This window comes from Mustela putorius, unplaced genomic scaffold (genome assembly GCF_011764305.1).
Source record: "Mustela putorius furo isolate JIRA1106 unplaced genomic scaffold, ASM1176430v1.1 tig00000224_pilon_pilon_pilon, whole genome shotgun sequence".
Taxonomy (NCBI): Eukaryota; Metazoa; Chordata; class Mammalia; order Carnivora; family Mustelidae; genus Mustela; species Mustela putorius.
The window spans coordinates 24133942-24156096 of NW_025421321.1; the positions used below are offsets into that span (position 1 = coordinate 24133942).

Below are 22155 nucleotides of genomic sequence, written 5' to 3' on the forward strand. Positions count from 1 at the left end.
CATGACATCCTCGTAATTACTTAGCATGACGACCTTCGGGTTCATGCATGTTGTGGCATGAGACAGGATGGCCTTCTTTTTTAAGGCTGAATAATATTCTTTTGTGTGTTTATGTCACATTGTGCATTCATCAGTGGACATTTGGGTTGTTTCCACTGCTCAGCTCTTGTGAAAAATGCTGCAGTGGACATAGGCAGGTGTCTCTTGGCTATCCTGCTTTCAGGTTTTGGGTGGGGGGGATGTATACCTAGAAGTGGGACTGCTGCAGCATATGTAATTCTATTTTTAATTTTCTGAGAAGCCTCCGTGCCATATTCCACAGCAGCTGCTCTGTTTTATGTTCCTACCAGCAGTGCACAACCATTCCGATTTCTCTACATTCTTTACTGAAGCTTTTATTATGTTATAAAAATAAGGTGTAGTGGAGAAAGGCACCATCATGGCCACAATTTTTGTTTTTTTCCTGGATAGATGGTAATTAAGAGGATGGTAGAAATGGTAATAAAAGGTGAGTGGAGAGGTGCTTGGAGATGAACAGGTCAGGTTTCAGAAAAGAACTTTGTCTCTCTCTTAGCTCTCTTGACTCCTTTCCTGTCATTAAAATTCTAGAAGTTAAAATCAATGAATCCATCTGTTAGATGTTTTTTAAAAATGACTTCTAAGTAACTCTTCCCTAAGAACATCCAAAGAATTATAATGAAAAGTCCAGTGCAGGGAACTGGAAGTTTCCTGGGGCTGGCAGTGTGTTTGATACTATGTTGGTCTGTGAGGCAGGATGGTAGCTGTTAGTGCCAGGCTCTGGGTTTTCATTCTGTCTGTCCTGGGACACGCTGGACATCAGAGAATGTGGAAAATAAACATCATCTGCCACCTAGTAGGAGCCTGTTGGCTTCACCTTGGTGTTGGAAGCTGGAAGGTGAGAGGGGACGAAGATGAGCTTTTCCTGATTTTTGAGCCCTGGGCCCACCTCTCTAACAGAAATGCTGCCACTCCCTCTGTCCTCAGCTCCTGGTTTGCCCTAGAAATAAAAGGCAGCAGGAATCCAGAAGGCCTGCTTTCTAATTTCGGGCCTGCGGTAACTTACTCTGTATCTCTGGGCATGCCTCTGTGTGCCTCATTGTCCTTATCTGTAAATGAAGTGGTTGGCTTAGGTGGGGAAATTTTGGAAGGGACCTTCTTGACACCTGTGGGAGTTGGAACTTGCATCTTCTTTTTGTGAGGGATTAACGTGTAGACCAAGGGTTGTCACGTGGTGTAGAGTAGGTTCTGCAGTCCTCTGATGGGTGCCAGCTCCCCCGTGGAGCCTTTGCTCTGTTCAGGCTTCTGAAACTGCTGAGTTGTTTTTGAACAGCTGCTTTGCAGTGGATACTGGGCTTGGGGATGTAGAGTGAAGGTTACCCAAGACTTGCATCTGCCTGAAAACAGGTTGTGGTGTATTTCTAACAGCCATCTATCCAGAGGCTTTTCTTGGGTTTTAGATCCCGTGGTTTTTAGGGAGAAAATCCCAGAAGCCAGGGGACTGGCTCGGGGTCACAAGGCTGGTCAGAGACAAAAGCAGAGACTGGAGTCCCATTTTTCACTTCTCTTGAGTCCGCAACTGGTGCCCCTTCCATTATTTTAATTAGGCTGATAAGACTGGTACACAAGAAAAGCAATACTCCAGGGCCGGGCACCGTAGGTGCCAGGCAAGGGGAGCTGACGGGACGGGTGTAGGGTTTCGCTGACGGGACGGGTGTAGGGTTTCTGAGAAGGAGCAGAGATGTCAGCTGGGATAATCTGGGAAATCGTTCTGGAGGAGGGACGTTTGGGGCTTGGCTTAAAGGATAGATGGACTTTCGACAGAGGAGAGGGGAGCACTCAGAGCAGAGGCGTGGACGTGTGGAAAAGCCAAAACCGGTGGCAGGATGTGGATCAGGCTTGGCCAGAGCAGAGGGACAAGGAAGAGGAAGGGACGAGGACTGGGCATCTATTGAGCATCTTTCGTGTCAGGCATAGTGTCTGGTCTTTTCCCCACGTCCTCTCAGTGTCCCTAGTAGGGAAGTGACACCCCGACTGTGCTTTTGTTGGAGGGCATCACTTTCTCTTTAAGCCATTGGTACTGGCATCTGTCTTTTTTAGAGTAAAAGTTACACTCGGATCTGGTGGGAATGTACTAGTTTAAAATGGGGAGAAGAAAAGTGGGAAGAGTGGTTGGTTTCTCTACAGAAGGTCTCAGAGGGAGCTGATAGTTGGTAATTCTTCTACAGTAAGTCTGGAGCCGGCCTAATGGCAGCTGGCGGGCCTTGGTGCTCCTGAGTGACCGGGCTGAGTATGAATTATTCAGGGCCTGTGCCCAGCGAGTGGCTGCCTAGCGAAGTCTTGTGGGAAGGAGGCTGTGTTATCTCATCGAGAGATTGGCAGAAACTCAGGTGCTGAGGAGGAAGAAATGACTGCACCCTTAAAATATTTCACATTTGAACATGCCAGGGCCGCACACCATGTTCCATAGTCCTACAGCTGGGTAGTTGGGACCTGTGTTTCAAAGAGGAAGAAACAATACCCCCCACCCCTAATTAACAAATATAATGACCTACACTCTCCTGTTGCTGTGGCACTTGTTGGCAGGGATTTGGCTAGGAGCCACATTAAAATCGCAGATAGGACAGTAGAGCCCCAGAGAGAGTTTGTGTCGGAGAAACCCCACTCTGCTCTGTTTTTATCTCAACCAAGTAGAGAGGTGCTCTTGTTGATCCATTTGGAATGGTACTTTCTGTAACTGTCCCTGTTCTTCATTTGTTACATGCTACTGTGTGTGTGTGTGTGTCCGTGTCCCCGTCAGTCTGCCTATTTGTCTGACCTATTTTCTCAGCTAGGTTGAAAGTGTCTGCACAGAAGAAATCACTTCTTATAACTTTGTGGGTCCCTCCAGTGTGGCCTGTGTTCCCATAAGGGCCCAAGCACATGTAGGTGGGTTGACTTTGACTTTCTGTGAACCAAGAGGTATGGGGCCTGTGCCTTGATGATGAGGTTTGCCTCCCTCACCTCCCTCTTTTTTCTAACCCCCTCTGGGGGACTGTAATTTAATCTACTCTTCTCACCCTTTCTCATTATAGCCAGTCTGTGGCAAGCTTCTGGAAAAGGTAACGTGGGTATGAAGAAAACCTGAGGGCAGGGTCCAGAGGCCTATTTTCACAGAGAACAGATTTGCATCTCCTCTCTACCAGTTTTTTCCCCATGAGCTGTGCCACCAGGAAACAGCATCTTCTCACTGTCCCATCTGCTTCCTTGTAAAACTCTGGCCCAATGGCTGTGAACAATTGTGTGTGTCAGCCTTCTCCCTCCGTGTTGGGAGGTGGAAAGCAGAACCAAACATTCTGGGCAAGAGCAGGCCTGGCCCCAGCTGCATTCCTTGGATGTTCTTTTCCTTTGAACCCCTGTGCCTGTAGCAGAGAAGCCCAGTCTTGGCTCTGGCTGGTGTTATATTCACAGGCATAGCAACACCTGTTTGCCAAAGGTGGGGCCTCTGGACTGGGGCATTCTTTTGCCCATACAGGGAAGCTTTGCATGTGCAGATAACAGATGCGATAAGAATGCAAGGATAAGGTTTGGCGGGGTAGAAGATTCAATAAACTGCATTCCTTCCCCAGGACCTTGGGTACTTGTTACTGAGTATAATTTGCCATTTTTCTCCTTCTCAGCAGAGATGTCAGGTACTTTGTATTCAATTCTGCTGTGACCAGCTAAACAAGAAACAGAAAAAACATATAAATGGGAGTTAAATTGCCCTGGTATTTCAGATGCAACAATGTAACCAGATAATTTTGTAGAAGGTATGCGTGTGTATGTGTGTATATAGGAGATAGAGAGGAGAAAAAAATCTGTATCCTCTAAAGAACAAAGATAGCAATTTCTATAGAGGAAAAATACCTTTAGTCTTCCCTTTAATTTTTTTGTCTAGGCGTTCTAATTCCTGAACTATCAAATCTGATAGCCCACCTCAAATAAACACTGGCTTTTGTAAAAATATAGGCCCTTGTTTCATAGTGAATATTGTGTTCTTGTTATTTCTGAAGTGTTACTGCTTTATTTTTATTACAAAATATGATTTTGAATATGTGTTTCCCAGTGTAAAAAGGGGTGAGTGACTGAGAAGGAAATGGGGTTTGCGAGCACCTACCAGGTAGTGGACTGGTCTTGCCATTCGAACTGCCCTTGTTTAGAGATCAAGAGGGGTACCCGCTCCAGTCCCTGGCCTGGGTCAGTGATTCCCCAGGAATCCCACAACATCCTCCTTGGGGGAGAACTAGTTTTTGAAATTTTCTCTGTGAGGAGTTTAAAGACAAGTAATCCTAGCTGCACAGCGTGGCTATCTTCCCCACATGTCTCTTTTCTAAACGTTTATCTCAGTTACACAACAACCCTATGAAGTTGGTCCCATTGTTGTGCCAACATTTCAGGCTCAGGGAATCACAGAGTTAGAAAGTAGCAGAGCCAGATTCCCACATTCCACGTCAGTTTTAAGGCAACTTTACTCCTCTAAACTCTGACCCCAATGCTCCGCGGGTGATGCTCTGGGAGGAAGCAGAGCAGTGGTCTAGGCCCGGTCGTCAGGAGCCGCGTGGTCATGAGGACATGTTGCTGACTGCTTCTGGCTGCCCAGGCTGTGGGCCCTGTGTGCGCGGGGCCACTGGAGAGAAAGGAGACATTCTGGAAGGGTGGCAGGCAGCTAGCAGTGAACAGAAGCACTAGTGTCAGAAATGTGTTCTGATGCTGGGTCTTGTTGAGAATTGTACCTTTTCGGGAGGGCAGGGGAAGAAGGTTCCAGGTAGTTCTGTTTTCTGTTTATGACTGGATTTCATGGTGGTATGCTTGGTTACTTGGTTGAGCTTTCTGGTATGTAGGGCAGTTCCCTTTGCGTAATTAGGGATGGGTTTTTGAGAATATACATACTGAGGCAGGCTGTGGGAGAAGGACAGTGGTAACTAGGTAGTTAGGGGGTGGGAGGCTCTCGGGGCATTGTACAGTAGAGGGAAGGCAGAAAAAGAATGGGCAAGGTAAGGATTCAAGACTGCAACCAGTGGGCAGGAGGCTGGTTGGAGAAGGGAGTGGGTGGGTGGGCCAGAGAGATGAGACAGATCACATAAGCTTCAGCTCCAGGGAGCATAAATGCACTGGCATGATTTGGAGCCTGCTTCTCTATCTGGCCACACGAGTGGAAGAGGATTATTTTAATAATATTATTTTGGTTTCCTATAAAGAAACGCTCAGGAGAAAATGGTTGTGGTCATCCAGCTGTTGTCTAGATGAAGGAAAGGCAGATCCGGAAAGGGCAGAGAATTTGGCCAAACACTTTGTATGTGAAACTTTGTTGTGTTCTATCCTTCCCTGTTCCCACCACTTCTTTCCCAGCTCTTGGGTTGGGTTTTCAAGTCCTTGAATGTGTACACATCCCATCACATCTTCGCATGTTGGCCATTGCCTCCCAGGCATTGCAATCTTGCTGATGTTTATGTTCAGGAAATGAACACTCCATAGTTTACCCTTTCAAGCTTGCTGTGATGCAGGGAAGGCGTTTGTCTTTTTTCTTTTTCCCTTTTTTCTTTTTTTTTTTTTTTAACCTCTCAGACTTCATTAAGCCTCTTGGGACAAACAGAGTCTTAATCTCAGCTTAGTGTTTCCATTCACATGGTACATGGTAAATCATATAATGAATCTTTGTGTATAGATCCAAGTATGAGAAAAGGAACAAAACCCAACCAAACAAGACCAAACAACACCCATTCACAAGAGAACCCTTAAAGTAGCAACTTCCATGTGAATAGCAGAAAATGTGCCTGTTCCTGACCCAGCTAAGTGTTGCATAAGTTCCTGTGGAGGTTTATTTGGGTTTTAGGTATCCTGATACCACTTACCCAGTTTTTTATGTTTTTTTTCTGAAAATCTTGCAAACCATTAGTAGCTGATAATATGCTCTAATAGAGTACATGGGATAAACAGAGCTAAACTTGGTCAGTCTGGGGTCCAGGTGTGGCTCTGCCATTCATCAGCTGTAGAGCCCACAGCAAGGCATGGTACCTCTGAATCTCAGTTGCCTTATCTGCAAAATGGATCTAATACCAACCTCATAGGTTTAGTCACTTGAGAAAATGTATGTGAAAGCATTTTGGAAATTCCAAAGTGCTGGACTAATGTGATACTATTATTATGGCCTATTGTATATATGGAGATTGGTAATAATTGGGGCTACAACAATTGTCTCATAGAGAAGGGAGATTATTTATCACTGATAAATACATTTAGAGCCAGAAGGAATTTTTTATGACCATAAACTCCAACCTGTTTGATCTCCAGGTGAGGTCCGGTGAAGGTTAGAAACATATACAATGACCTCGCTTCTCTGTGGCACTCAGGAGAGGGGTGAAGCCGAGTATTCTGGACTGGGGCCTTTCAGCAGACCACAGCATTCCTAATTTGTGCTGTCTGCAAGTAACCTTTTACCATCTGGCACCATGAGGATGATGGATACATGTTGCCTGGGTTCCAGGTGCTTCGATCCATTGCTGACGGTGCCCGTCAGTTGTGGACACTTGTCCTTATGCGTTAGAATCTTGGTGCAGCTTGAAGGCAGGCACAGCCGCTTCCCTTAGCTGGCCACATGTGTTGATATCCCTGGCCTGGGTGAGGGACACAATTTTTTAGGTTAGAAAACATCGAGGGAATAGGCTGAAATCACACAGTCTGTTTCTAAAAGCTTGGTTGACTACTGAGCATTCTGAAAACTGTCTTGCTCCCCTTCAGGTTCCCTTTCACATTCTCTGTGTTTCTGCCATAGGTGTCTCCAGGATTCTTCTTAGAGTACTACAGATAAACTGTGGGTAGGACCCCTGGCCTCTTGCTTTAAGTCAGACTTGGGTAATTCCTTTAAATTTCTTTTCTTCCTTACAATGTCCCTGTCCTTTCCGTCCTGCTTCTGAAGGTAGGGGTATCTCCTCTTGGCTAGAGCTGGCTGTCCTACCCATATCTTAGAGCCATTTTCCCACTGGCCTTTCCCTACCTGTGGCAACTCAGGGCTGAAACCTTTGCACAGAGGATATGCTCAGTTGGACCGGGCCCGGAACCCCTCCCCCTGCTCCGTTCACTACTCACTACCTCTACCTTCTTGCTCTTCTTCCCTTTGCTCCTCATTCTTTCTTTCCTGTCGCCTCACTTTAGCTTTTACTACTCACTGACTCCTCATTCACCTACTGGATCACATATTCCCTGACTTCTGGTTCCTTCTTTTTCCAACACATGATGCCATCCTAACCCATTTCTTCCTTGAGGTATCTCTTTCTTCTCATGGATTGTCATTCCATAGCTCTTTGGTATCTCTACTGTATTTTCTTCTTCCTCACAGACCCTGGCCTTCCCCAGGGCTCTGTGCCCAGCCACTTGCCTCTTACCTTCCTTCCCGGATTTAAGCCTACTATAGTCTCTCTCACTGTACATGGGACTCTCTCCTCAGCCTTGAGCTCCTGCTCCACGTCCTTGACTGCTTCTGGACCTGTCACCCCTTGGTGCTGTAACTCAGATACAGAAAGAAATGTACAATCCTTCCCTAGAGCCTGCAGCCAGCTCTAAAAAACCCAGAGTCTTCCATCACCCTAGCCTTTGAACCTCCCACCCACATACTGTTGGTTACGAGTCCTATGGATTAACTCTTGCATCAGTCTGTTCCTTTTTGTTCCTATTGCCTCACACTGACTAGTCCTTTGACCTGAAGAACTCCAGTAACCACCTGAGTGACCTTGCTGCTTTTGGCTTCTCTCCTTTCTACCCGTTCTAACTGACCACTGCAGATTACTCTTCCCTAGAGCCCAACCTAGATTGCATCCCCTCCTGAGGCTGAAAAGTCTCCCATAGTTTCCAGCCCAGGCTTAGTTCCCTCAGGGTCTCCCTCCTGCCTGACCGTCCCTCATGCCCCAGTCAAAGGGTAGCACTTGCTCGTGCTATTCCTGGGACAGTCCATTTGGTGCCTCTATTTCCCAACCACCCCTCACTAGGAGAGGAGGCTTCCCTCTCTCCCAGCCTGTTGCTAATCTACAGGTGTTTCAAGGTTTGGTCATGGAGGTGTTTCTGGCTGTCTTCCTAGGCAGTTGTTTCTCCCTTATCCTCTGAACTCTTGCAGCCCCCTCCTTTAGCCCCTGTTTGTTTCTCTGGTGTTAGACTGTTTGCATATTTGTCCCATCTCTGTTGGCCTGGAACTTGCCCAGTCATCTCTGAAGCCTCCACTAGGCAATGTACCTTGCACACAGTTGGCGTCCAGTAAATACCGAATGGAATAAAGAATGAGTGCCTCTGGCCTTCCTTTACCTCCTCCCCACTGCCGAGTTGGAGGTGGTCAGATGAGTCATCAGGGTTGTGTCCTCCTCGTCCCCTGCCCATCACAGCAAATAGATTCCCACTTCTTACCCCTGCCCCTGCAGGGTTAGTAAACCCTTCCTCAGCCTCAAAACCTTTCTTTCCAGTACTTGGCATGTGTTCACTCTGCCTGGCTTGTCTGCTCTTTAGTTCTGACTTTGGCTATATTAGTCTCAGCCTCTAACCCCATCACCTAGTAGTAACCTGGCTAATTAGCTTATTTCACCTACTTCCCCATACCAGAGGGAGCTGAAAGGGAGACTCCAAGAATGGTGACTCATACTCTATTCACTAAGTGGCTTAAAGATTAAAAATAAAGCATTGTAAATTGGCAAGCACTACCCTGCCTCATTGTCTTGGCCCACAGCTGGACACTCAGAGACTTAAAACTTCATATTTAATAGTTAAGTTTATTTAATATTAATATAAACTGTATTTTAACAGTGAAGAAGGTTCTGTCCTATTAAGATCTTAATTGAGAAAATTGTCCATTCTACTTTTTGTAGTTTTGATGTGGTACATGGGGGGAAATAAGCAAGGGGTATTTTGAAAAATTCATTCCTAGTTTTGAATGGAATGATTGTTGTCAGGGCATTTTCACATCATTCCCTCATTGACCTTGTAGAGGTAGGCATTAATTATCCCTGTCTGACAAGAGAGGTTTAGAAAGAATCCAGGGTTTCTTCCAAGGTCATAGGCGATTAAGAGCCTTGACCAGGACTAGAAACTCAGGTCTTCAGAATCCTAGTCCTTTGCTTCTTCCAGTAACCCCTCCCTTTTGCCACATTCCTGTCAGCATTGTGAATTGCAGCTGTGGGTGGTTAAAAGGGCTTTAGAAATTACTCTACATTCTGGATGATGAGAAATGCCTTCAAATCCTGGCCCTGGCTTTCGAAAGCTAAAGGTTGACACTGGTTGTATTTAAAAGCCTATGCTGTAGATGTTCGGAATGGGAGTTGCTCAGTTGAACAAATAACTAGACTTCAGGTTTGTTTTAACTCTACCTGGGGGCAGGATGCAGTTGCTTGAATTACAAGTGCCCTGGGGACTAAAGTAATCCTGGAGTGGAGGCCCACCTCTTTAGTGCAGATTGGAATCCCTTAGGAACAAAATTACTTTATTCAGTGCTCCATGTGGAAAAGCCAAATTTGTGATTTGTTGTCTGCCTGCAGTTAGTTGGGGAAGGTGGGAAGAAAAAACGAGGGTCAGCCACTTCCCCAAAATACATTTTGATCACTGTTCTTTTCTTTGTAGGTTTAAAAAAAAAATTTTTTTTTCCTGGTTGAGATTGGTGGGAGAAATTAAGGAGGAGTGTTTTACTATCTTGAAGAACCCAAAAGTTCAGGAGACTCATTTTACAAATCAAAGTAGGATTTGAGGGTAATTTCTGTTATCTCCCCATCCGCTCGTGAACTCCTCAGGTCAGGGATCCTTGCGGTGTTTACCTGTGTACCTTTCTCCCACAATGCCTTGCAAATCAGTGCTCCCGTAAATCTAGCATTGAGTTGTCTTACAGGGTCAGTGTTACACACCTTCCGCCAAACATCTTGTGAGGGCCGCAGAAGTCTGTTGAGATTTTTCTGTGCGCGGTACTTACACCTCCCCTCGCCGTGGAGTGCCCGGAGTGGCCGTGTCTCACTCTGACACGGTGGCCGGCCCCACCGGCGCCGAGTCGTTGGCGCCCGCGCAGTGGGGACGCCGCGCGCGCCCAGGTGCGCAGCCCGCGTGGCCGTCTTATCTCCGCAGACGCAGAGCAGTGGATGAGCCGCCCGGCGGGGGACCTGCGGGACTCCGCACCCTCCCGGGCCGCCTCCTTTTCATATGATAGTAATCGGAGACTTTTCCGTTACATGAGGCTCTCAACAAAAGATTGTAATTCCAGCAGCTTTGTTTGGGAAGGTACCACCGCGGCGGGCGCGTCCTGGGCCCTGCCCGGGGGTCGGCGGCTCCGGCGCGGAGGAGGCGGCGAGGGCCGCGCCGGGGCCGCCTGTGGGTGGGGGGCCGCCGGCCGGCCGGCCTCCCCCGCGCCCCTCCTCGTGGTACAGCCTGCGTTTCCTCTACAATGCTGTTATGCTAATCAGGTGACATCACCGCCCAGCGCACGGAGAGTGGCTCCTGATTAAATTACAAACCGGCGGCCGCCGCGGGCAGCCGGGAGGAGGTGTGTGTGCTGCTCCCGCGAGCTCCTGGGCTCGGCGACCGGGGCACGCTTAGGATTGGCCATATTTTAAAATTTTTTTAAAGTAGGATTTGCACCTCCCTCCCTCCCTCCTTCCGTCCTCCCGCTCCTCCTCGGTAATTTATTTCAAGCTTCTAGTCGAGAGCCACAAAAGGAAGGAAAGCAATAAGGAATTAGATCCCCGAGTGGTAACTCCCGGCCGGGCTAAGGTGGACTCTCCTGCAGCCAACTTCCTATCAGATCTGCCTGCGGGACTTTCAGACCGGAATGGGGCTTGCCTAAGGTCCAGCCCTTTTCGCGGGGCCGGGAGCCAAGCCGTGCGGAAGCTGCTGTGTGTTGGATGGGGGTAGGAGGGGGCCGGAGCGGGATTTCCAACGTGCACCCCGCCGGGGCGTTACGCCGGGCATAATGGAATTGCAGAGGACATCTAGCATCTCGGGGCCGCTGTCGCCAGCTTACACGGGGCAGGTGCCTTACAACTACAACCAGCTGGAGGGGAGATTCAAGCAACTACAAGGTAAGTCCCCGCCTCCCAAAGGCCAGGCCTGCCTTGGGGCTGTGCCTACGGGGGTTCCTAGATTTTATTTGTGCCATATGGTACGTGACCCTAAGGAAGACGGGCTGCCGCCCGGCCCAGCCCCAAAGCCTCTGGTTGGCTGCGAGCACCCCATTCACTCCTTAAAGGAGACAGTTTCTCATTCTACTCTAGAAAAGCCACCATTTGGAGGCCCTTTCTCTCTCTCTGTCTCTCCTGTCCTTTCGACTCGCGGTTGTCAGGTATCTGCTACCCACTGAGCACACATTTTCTGGCCTCTTAGCTATCTCTGCCGCTCTGTGGATCAATGCTAATAGACCTATTAGTATGCAAGCATTTGATTCCGGGTCGCCTCTGTCTCCCAGCCCCCCAGCCTCTTACCTCTGGGAATCCTAAAGGTGTAAAGTGCACTGCTCGACACCCAGTCCTGTAGAACAATAGCAAAGGGGAGCAGGGAGTGGTCTTTTTGTTCCTAAGCCTTGGGTAAATTACAGTTTTGATTCTGAAGCCTAATTTTAACTCTTTTGATGTATTGTGTTGGGGAGAGCCTTCCCTTCAATTTAGTGGGCTATATAATTTATAATGAAAGCCAGTTATTGTCATTCCAATGCTATGGGTCGGATTAGTTGGATCAATTATAGGTTTCTTGGCATCTATATTAGTCTCAAATAATTGAATGAATCCATTATTTTACCGCACATATTTTTATGGAGACCAGGGTCCTGTGTGCAGCAGCGTGGGGGATGATGGGCTTGCAGCCCACCGCTGGGGTGGCCCCTGCAGCCCTTGGCTGTCCCTGCCCTACCAGCAGGCCTGGCTGGCGTTTTCTCAGACCTCATAATGAAAAAGGGCTCATAACTGAAAACAGAAATCCTTCCGTTTGGAAGCCCCTGGATCAGTAGTAGGCCAGGAATGGCTGTAACTAATGCTGTGAAAAAGTGGCCTTCACACAGTGTGTTTCTTATTTTAACTCTTCTCAGTGCCACAAATGCGGTTCCTGTGAGAAGGAGGAAGGAAGGAAGCACCTCAATCCTAGAATGTTTTCATTGGGAAGGGGAGGGAAGATATATTTCATTCACAGGTTTATTTGTCTTGTGAAATAGTTGACAGTAATGACACTTTTCTGGAAAACAAGAGGCAGAACAGGACGTGATTTTAAACATTTGCTAGTCTGTGCTGCATTCCTGGGGCAGTTAGCTGTCCTGGGGCAGTTAGCTGTAAGAAGCAGCTCCATTCTCTCCAGGGAATGGTTATGTGTCTTTGCCTCATTCTCCTTGAGCTCTTTGAAGGTGTAATTTGTGTTTTGGGAAAACTTGGGGTCGGGGGCAGGGAGGTAGGGTTAGTTTGCTGATGGTAAAGAGAGGAATGGTGTCTTCTGGGTCTGTGCTGGAAGCCCCGTAGGTTTAGGTTTTGAGAATTCAGAATACACCTCTAGTAAGCATGACTAAGTCTCCCCGCTTGGTTGTGTCATACCTTCGAGGAGAACTCACTGAGTGGTGGATCCTTGATCTGAAAACCAATTACCAACGTCCAGTCAGCCCACACTTGTAGTCTCAGAAAAAATGCAGAACCAAGGAGAAGATGTAAGAAGGTGTGGGGAGCAGTGTACTCACAGGCCCACCCTTAACAAAAGGCTCTTATCTGAAAGCTTTGAGGATGGTTGTAAAACTGCTCACTGAGAAGGGTGGAGCGTATGCACAGGAAATGTCTTACTTAAACTGTTCTCTCTGGAGAGAGGAAAATTAAAAAACAAATTACCATATTCCCTTGATTTTTTTTTTACACCTGGTTACTGTTTCTCAAGGAAATCCCTTCAGAAGCTGTGGGCTTCACGTTTTGTGTGGTAGGGTTTTTTTTTTTTTTTTTCTTAATGATTTTTGCTCCCTAATGTAGTTCCCTCCAGTTAACTTTCTTATTTCTGCATATTGTGGTTTAGGAGTTACACAAGTTTGGTGTTGGTATTTCTATAACAGAAAACCACCCATGTTGAGGAACTGAGAAAGGGTGAGTTAACTTCCAAGTATGGTGTATCCCAAGAGAATTAGAAACAGGCATCCTCCTTAGTAATGATAAATGGAACTGATGGCATTTTAAGCAACTTTAAGGAGAATTTTTGCTAAAATCTTTCCCCATACCTACCCCCAATTTGTATTTATCATTCTTCCACTCACCACATTTTTAATGATGTATAGATTATATCATCTAATTTAATTTTATACATATCTCCAAAGCTGCCCTTTTCCCTACCCCCCCCCTTTTTTTTCTCTTTTGAGTATCCTCCTTCTGAGCACTTCTAACCCAATATTGATAAACTCGTCCTTTGGATTTATTTTTTTAAATGCCCGTTAAATGAATTTAGTAATTTAGCAAATATGCTCGAGAGTCTGAGAGTGCTGTCATTTTGTGGGAGATGTTTCTGCATTTTTGCTGATTTCAAATATTTTCACAGTGGATCCTAAAAATTTCAGGCGGGACCAGGGGATGAGGTGGGATGTTTTGGCCAAGGAATGTATGATACTAAAATGTATTTGGTCTACTTAGAAAGGAAGCAAATAAGTATGACTTTTTTTTGCTGATTTGGGGGACGAGATGTGGAGTGATATCTGTCACACTAGTTCTAGCATAGTACAAGAGACAGGACCTTCAGCCTCTGATGGCTTCAAACGTTAACCACCAGCACGCAGCACACCTAACAGACACACCCAAAGTGCATGCTTTCTCTCTCTCTTTCAAATAGTTCTTCAGCAAATTTGAGTTACAAAATTAAATTACCCTCCTCAGAGCTTGTGCATGTATCTTTAAAGTTGGGTTAGTTGTTTTTTTTTTTTTTTTTTTAGTAAGAGAAATGCGTAAACAAACTCTACATGTTTAGAAAAATGTGTTTGTAGTAACAGGTTCATAAAACCTTTTTTCCAGTTTCAAATGAGCTAGCTTAATTCCTTATAGGAGAATATTGCTACTCTTGTACTCAGAAGCTGTTGCTTCTGCCTAAGATGTAAAATAAATTCCAGACTCCTTAACTTGGCATTGCACCCTCCTCAAAATGGCCCTACCCTGAGTACTTCCTGTTCCAACTCTTATATTCCAATCCAGTCTTCCAGGTAGGCAGGCTTACAGTGCTTCATAAAACCAAGCCCTGGGTTTTGGGTTCATCTTCTGCCTTCTGCCTCAAATGTCCGACCCATCCATTTACCTCTGGACATCATTCCTATAAATTTGTAAGACTGCTCACATTCCAGTAATTCCATAAAGCTTCATGTCCCCTGTGTTGGGGTTGGTGAGAAAAAGATCTCGTTGAGTATTTACCAGGTATCAGTCATGTTAGCAGGAGCTTTATATATGTTATCCTGTCTTTGGAACACACCTGAGAGATTTAAGAGAGAAGACAAATAGCTTGACCAGGGTGACAAGCTTTATTGTGCTCAGGCTGCACATTGTTGTTTTCTAACCTTCTCCTAGACTTTTAGATACTATTTTATCTCTGCAGTAATAACAATAATCATAATAATAGTAATGAGGTTACAGTGTGAAATGGGTACCCTAACCTGATTCCTCTCTCCTGCCTACTTGTTTCCCAGAGAGCTGGAATTCTCTTGGCCCTGGCAGTGGCGTTGTAATGAAGACAGGATCTAGTTGAAAGCATCAAAATGAACTTCTGCTTTCTTTGCAGCCTAACCCTGGCATCTAGCACCTGGTATTTCTGGAGAAGGTGCTTTTTCTTAGCTCTTCAGGCTCAATGAACTTGTCCCACTGTTTAGAAAGAATTAGGGAGTAGTCTGTCTTTGGCGGGAGACTACAGAGCGGTTTATCAGATGATATCAGATTTGCCTTGTTGTGTTTCTTTCTTTTCTTTTCTTTTTTTTTCTTCTTTTTTTTGTGGGGTGGGGAACGTTCTAGTTTCTTTTTAGTTTCTTTTTTAAGGGAAAAAAAATATTGCTGGTCTTGTGCCCACAAATTGTGAAGAAAATTTATTCTCAAATTTTTCAGAACTTGCCAGTTTGTTAGGGTACTTAGATGTTTGTCTTGCATATGTCTTAAACCTTATAGAAAGCCTTATAGAAAGTGTATTCCTGGGCCTACACCTCCTTCTTGTCATGAAGAAAATGTAAAGGTCTTAGATGTAATGTAAAGGTCTTAGATGTAAAGTGTCAGCCTTCAGATATTCCCATTGTGACATGAAAAGATTTGACAGATGGTAACTCTTTTTTGGGGGTGGGGGCCAAGAATTAAAAGAGCATTTCTGGATTTCATGAAAACATAAAAGATTGGCTTTTTGGTCTGGATACCTGCCAGTACTAGAGCTAGTCTAAGCCCAGAAAACTTTGTGGCACAAGTCCCCAGTTTTTAAAAAATATATCTTTGGGGGGTACCTGGGTGTCTCACTTGGTTGGGTATCTGCCTTCAGCTCCAGTCGTGATCCCAGCATGCTGGGATTGAGCCCCACATCGGGATCCCTTCTCACTGGGGAGACTGCTTCTCCCTCTCCTTCCCACTCATGTGCTTTCTTGCTCTCTCTTTCTTTCGAGTAAATAAATAAAAATCTTTTTTTTTTTTTTAAGATTGATTTATTTATTTATTTATTTATTTATTTATTTATTTGACAGAGAGAGAGAGATCACAAGTAGGCAGAGAGGCAGGCAGAGAGAGAGAGGAGGAAGCAGGCTCCCCGCTGAGCAGAGAGCCCGATGTGGGACTCGATCCCAGGACCCTGAGATCATGACCCGAGCCGAAGGCAGCGGCCCAACCCACTGAGCCACCCAGGCGCCCCGAAAAAAATCTTAAAAAATATATATATGTATCTTTTTTACCAGTTTACCAGAGTTTCAGCTCACAATTTGTAAAGTTCTTAGCAGGTTTGTGAATTAGAATTCTTTCTGAATGATGTGGTAATAATAATAATTACTATTAATATGTATAGCACTTAACTTTAATACGTATCATCTTGCATAATTAAAGTAACTAAATGAGACTATTCAGAGTACCCAGCGTGGAATCTACTACATAGTAAGTTCTAAATAAGTGTGCATTTATTTAGTGTTAATAACTCTCTGGGGCAGATACTCTTACTGTTTATAGGTAAATAAGGGGGTCATTGGGTTAAAATCAATTGGCACAAGGCTACATCTCTGAACCCAGGTTTTCTGACTGCAAATTTTATCTCTTCTAGGACCACACAGTGTCAGTTAGGTTTGAGCCACGCACCCGCTCCCTAGATACCGTGAACGTATTCTGGTGGCATGGAAAATTAATGAGCTCAGGACTGCTCAGATTTCTGGACATGTTTTGCTCCCAGTTTTTGGTGGGCCAGGAGCTCTGACAGACAAGGGAATACCGATTCCTTTAGTGTTTGACCGGGATGTCCGTCAAAAGGACTGTTGGAGGCCAGCTAGGAGGAAGAGGAGGTGAAGGATTGACGCCCTTTGAGGGAAATAGACCATTATTCTTAGGGTGGTGAAATGGGACTGAATGACTTGACTGCTAAGGAAGCTTTCTGATGACTCTATTCTGGTTACCTCTTCACATGCCTAGGGCCTGGAAAAGGGTCTGCTCCATTGCATCTCCCTCTGTTTGAGCCTCTTTGGTTTCCTGAACCACCCCTCCCCCGTAACTCTTGGGCCTCCTTAAAGCTGGGCCCTGATTAGAGCTCTCTGCAGAAAGTTAAGGGATTTCACTCTGGCTGACCTTCCTTTCTCCAGCTCTTGCTACTCCTTCCCTTACTCAGGATTCCCTAAATCTCCCCTGCATTTCCCTGCTCTTGAGACCCTGCTCTCTAGGTGTCTTGCACCGGGAATTATTTCTTCAGTTGGGATTATTACTTTTGAGTTCCAGTTCAGATGCCACTTAATTCTAAGTATTCCCAGAGGGAGGAGAGGTCAGAATCTCTGCTTGGATTGCCTTCCTGTAAGATTTAAAGTGGAACCATTTGCTCACTTTGTGATTTGTTTTTTTTCCTACATTTCACAAAGTTTAGGGGCATAAAGACAAAAGTCTGGCATAACCAGTCTGACACATAGCAGTTACCAAGTCTGTTAAAGAGTAAATAAATGAAACTGTTACAATGGACTGCTTTATTGTAGTGGTTCTCAAAGGTAAGTCCCCAGACCAGCAGCATCAATGTGATGTGGGAACGTGCTAGAAATATAAATTCTCAGGCTTGACTTCTGAAACCGTGGGGTGGGGCCTGGCAGTTGGTGTTTTTATAGCCTGCCAGGTGGCTCTGGTGCACACTCAAGTTTGAGAAATGCTCCCTTATTGGACCGTTCCTACAATCTTTGTGATTTGGTGATGGGAAGGGAGGGAGATGAGGAGGAACTGACTGCGTGAATCCTCCTAAATGGGACCAGATACTCTTTTTTTTTTTTTTTTTTTTAAGATTTTATTCATTTACTTTACAGAGAGAGATCACAAGTAGGCAGAGAGGCAGCAGAGTGAGAGGGGAGAAGCAGGCTCGCCCCTGAACAGAGAGCCCGATGTGGGGCTCGATCCCAGGACCCTGGGATCATGACCCGAGCTGAAGGGAGAGGCTTCAATCCACTGAGCCACCCAGGCGCCCCCAGATACTCTTAATTTATTGAAGAATGAAGAGCTGTGAAGAAGTATGTTTAGAATAAAATTGTTTAATAGTGGAAAAGATATTTAATGAGTCAGGAATGGCTTCTGCCTTGAAATTAGAGAAGCCGTTTAACATCTGCAGGCCTCAGTCACCTCATTTGCCAGAAGTGCTAATTATCTGTCCTAGTTCCCCATCAGGTTAGTGGGAAAAGCATTCCAGAAAGATAAAGTTTAAAAAAAAAATAGAGAAAAAGATAATAGTATTTTAAGGTTGTGTGGACAATTCAGTAAGTGCGGACAATTTTTTTGTTTTGTTTTGTTCAGGTTCTTAATAAAGAATCTGTTGCATTTCACTTGAAAAACAGAAATCCCCGCAACTTGGTATCTGGGAGGGAGGCAGGTGGCACCTGACCACAGCCCTCTTCTGGATATTTGAAGATCTGGGCCACTTCCCTTATCTGAATACCTGGCAGGTTTACCTTCCAGGGTTGCATTGAACAGCAGATGCCATAATTTGTATGATGCTTCCTTGAAAAAATCCATGTACTATTTAAAATGTCAAGTGTGGTTATTGTTTTCCGTCATTGTATTTTCTTTTAAAGAAAACTACTATATATGGATGAACTGTAAGAAGTCCATCGTGGCCCAGCAGTTTAAATATGGACTTCAGAGTTTGTTTTCCTCTCTTCTGGAACTATTCTGGAACGAATAGTGACCAAGCTTTATGTTTTCAGTTCACCATAGCCTTACAGGCATCCATCTGTTCAGAGTTGGGAGTCTCACTTGTGCATGTTACCACAGTCAGCCAGGTAGATCTCAGCCGTTTTAGATTTTGGTGTCTTTTCTCCCTCTTGCCTGACAAATTTCTGTCAATTCTTAGGCCATCAGCTATAAAAAAACTAATGACAGATGAAATAAATGATAAGGGCATTGTAAGCATTTTTCTAACTTCAGTAATCTTTGCCAGATTGGCTTCATTAAAACTCTGGCAGCTGTTAAACCAGTTCATGGGTGCAAAGGATTTGCCATTTAAAACCTCTGTCGTCGGTCATTAATCTGGGCAACTTTAGAGCAAGAAGAGTCTAAGAAATAACATAATAAAACTGATTTTTGAAGATAGACGGTTTGCTTTTTGTTCTGTTTATTAACAAAAAACGTTAATTGTCTGCTTTTCAGTGGGAACTGCACCAGTTAGGAAATATGTGAGAAGGTGTATTTTGTCAATGCTGGAAATGCTGGTTGAGCTTAGAGAGGAATAGGAGCAAGTGGACAAAAAAAACTTGTTCCATGTTAGGGACCCAATGTAGGGAACCGAGAGGTGTGGGACCAGGGTAAGGGAAGTGGAGTGGGTTCAGGGTGGTCAGAGTGTATTTAGAGGGCAGAGCCAGGAAGAGCAGGTCAGAAGGGTTCTAGAAGGATAATTGAAAAGCCAGAGGATGTGTTGTCCTGTAAATCAGGTTAAGGAGTTCAGAGGGAAGTCTCTCCATGAAAAGCTACTGAAGGATTTTAGAGATGAGAGTGACTTGTTCTGAATTTTTTTCCTCCCTTGGAAGAAAAGTGGATCTAACTGCTTAATCTGGTGTTGCTTTAAAGGGTAGTGGTCAAGAGAGAGGCTGGTTGGGAGGCTGTTGGATTTGTGGGGTGAGAAACTTAGAAACAGCATAGACTTCTTGAAATTTGGAATGCAGGGTACTTACAGCCTGGTTACTTAAACCCACCCAGATCTAAGGAGTCAGAACTTCACTGTAACAAGATTCCCCAGGTGGTTTGTTTGCCCATTCCAAGTGTAAGAAGTGCTGTCTTGGAAATAATCTTTACTTGCCTCCTTACCCCTATGAGCAGAGAGGGAAATAGTCCCAGAAAGGTTATGACCTTCCTGAGGCCTAAAGTTTATGTGTTTTTTAGGAAGTCTGTGTTAAAGGTAAGATTTTCATGGGGTCTTTTTCTCCTGGGTAAACTAGAGCATTTTAAAGTAACTATAAAAATAATCTTGTATCTAAATATGTAATAGTTAATTAAAGAAAGTTTAGTATTACTGTAGGAGATTACAGGGCTTTAAAAGCATGGTTGGTTAATTCCTAGCTTTGTAAGTCTTTTGTAGAATTTGGCTGGGATTTTCCTCCTTGCTAATCCTGCAGTTTTTGAAATTGGTGCAGTTAAAAAAGCACAATTTCTTATCATTTACCCTTTTGTTATTAATGGAGAATTATAAAATACAGAATTTTAGCATGGTGTTCTGGGAAGTAGAGGCTTGCTAAGGCCATATCTACTTTATGACTTCAACCCTTTATATACTTCTAAATTTTTTTTTTTTTCTTAAGCAGAAACAACCCCCTAACCTCTTGCTCCATCTTAGTAAAATCTTCCTTTATTAAATTGATGTTACTCTTCTTGCCCTGGGTGTCAGACTTTAAATCACTTTCAAACTCACCTAGCAGTGCCTTCAGGTATGGCTGTTAAAGTGGATTTAAAATACACTAAATACCTGTTTCTTGATAAGAGCTCATTTCCTATGAGTCTGCAGGTGAAGCTTTAAAATTAGTGGGTATTGATTAGATAGGGGAGAAAAAGCACCTGCTGAAACTCGTTGTTGGGCAGTTTTTGCCCCTTAAAAGCAAAAGAAAAGAAATGGGGGAGATAAGTTACTTTTGTCAACTAGCACCACTCCAGAACCTTCCTGATGAAAGGGCACAAGTAATGAAATCAGTAGGTGTCTAGAGGCCACTCAGATGATGCTCTTAACTACAGCAGGATTGGTGGTCGTTATTAATGGGAAAGTTAAATTTCTAGCTGTTCTTTATATTACTCCATAATTCTTTTTATATAATAATTATTTCATAGCCAAATTTTGACAACTTCAAAGGAAAGACTAGTTTAAGATCCTGCAATCACAAGGGGCACTTGGGTGGCACAGTTATTTAAGTGTCCAACTCTTGGTTTTAGCATAGGTCATGGTCGTGGGGTCCCGGGGTTGAGCTCAGGGCTCTGTGCTCAGAAGCTTGGAGTCTCCTGGAGATTCTCTGTCCCTCTGCTAGATCAGGGCAATCTTTTTACTAATCTGAGCCTGTTCACTCATCTTTGTGATGAGGGGTAATACAACTTTTATGAAGTACGATTGTCATAAGAATAATGTGAGGTTCAGGGCACCTGGGTGACTCAGTTGGTTAAGCATCTGACCATCTGACTCTAGATCTCAGGTCAGGTCTTGATCTCAGGGTCATGAGTTCAAGCATCACACTGGGTATGGAGCCTACTTGAAAAATAAAAATAATGAAAAAGTGGGGCGTCTGGGTGGCTCAGAGCTTTGGGCCTCTGCCTTTGGCTCGAGTCATGATCTCAGGGTCCTGGGATCAAGCCCCACGTAGGGCTCTCTGCTCAGCGGGGAGCCTGCTTCTCCTCCTCTCTCTGCCTGTTCTGCCTACTTACGATCTCTCTCTCTCTCAAATAAATAAATAAATAACTTTTAAAAAGGATAAAAAAGAATGTGAGGTTCTCCACAGAGACTGTGACACTAGCTGGTACATGGCGGGCTCTCAGGAGTTAGTGGCAGACATTATTACAGGTCCTGGTTAAATGGCCCCAACAGGGGACAATCTTTTGCTTGAGTTGGGTATCTTACCTCACCCCCACCCCTGAAACCTGTTCTGGGTGTGGTTTCCTTCAGCGTGTTAGAGGAGTGTTTGGTTTGCCTGAAAACGCACCCAACTGAAACGGCCCCTTTTATGTTCCCTATTAGAAAGTATACAAGGCTGACAGCAGTTGTTTGAGTCTGATGACTTTTGATATAGGTTCAAGGTCACAATGGTGCTGGCTCTAAGTTCATAAAAAGCATCTAGAGCAGCCACTACCGAAGCCAGGGCACCCAGCACTTTGTCAGAAAGAACTACTGTAGCCAAACTAATATGAACTACCCTCCATAGACTGGTGAATGCCTCTACTGTGTGTTCTTTTGAAAGGCCTTTCTTAGCCTTTCTCTCTCTACCCCAACCTTGTTTTCAAGAGGCATAGGGCCTTTAAGTGGCAAACCCAGTAATCATGGTAGCTGGGAGACACAGGCAAGCCTATATTTGGCTTCACAAAGGCCTTGTGAAAGATCTGGTCTTAAAGTCTCTTTTAATGCTGAAATGATGCAAGTGGAGAGTGAAGTGGAAGATCACTGAGGCACGCTTTATTCGTGAAGAATGTGAGCAAAACATAAAAAGTCTGTGGGCTCTGTTCTTTGGTGGTAAGGAAATTACATAGGCTGTCATTATTTGGGTGAATTTGACCCCCACCCCCCACGAAGTGTAATTGTGATGGAATTTTGGAGTAAGAGCTGTCATGTAAGTACAGGCTAGTTGGAGTGTGTGAATGTTTTGCCTGAAATCCTTCTACAAACCAAAGACCTTATTTTGGTGACTCCCATGATGTACAGATAGTAGTTATCTCTTGGAATGTGGCCTTGGTTTTTTGAATTAGGCTTTTCTTTTCTTTCTTTCTTTTTTTTTTTTTTTTAAAGAGAAACTTTGAA

At 44.8% G+C, this 22155-nt stretch overlaps 1 protein-coding gene and 1 long non-coding RNA gene across 7 annotated transcripts in view; one reads left to right on the forward strand and one right to left on the reverse strand.

Annotated features, from left to right (window-relative positions):
* Positions 1-22155, forward strand: part of SPTBN1 (spectrin beta, non-erythrocytic 1) — a 197006-nt gene that overhangs the window by 77138 nt on the left and 97713 nt on the right. For 2 of the 6 annotated variants that reach the window (XM_004775679.2, XM_004775680.3), the window contains exon 1: positions 10815-11075. The exons of the other annotated variants lie outside the window; for them this stretch is intronic. In XM_004775679.2, coding sequence (XP_004775736.1) covers positions 10967-11075 — 109 coding nt within the window. In that variant the 5' untranslated portion in view covers positions 10815-10966. Of the gene's footprint in view, positions 1-10814; positions 11076-22155 lie in introns of those variants that run through there. 6 annotated transcript variants of the gene reach the window in all.
* LOC123391369 lies at positions 6232-10355 on the reverse strand. The gene is made up of 2 exons (XR_006606023.1): positions 9912-10355; positions 6232-6653 (listed from the first exon to the last, which is right to left on the reverse strand). It is a non-coding gene; the product is annotated as an uncharacterized LOC123391369 (long non-coding RNA).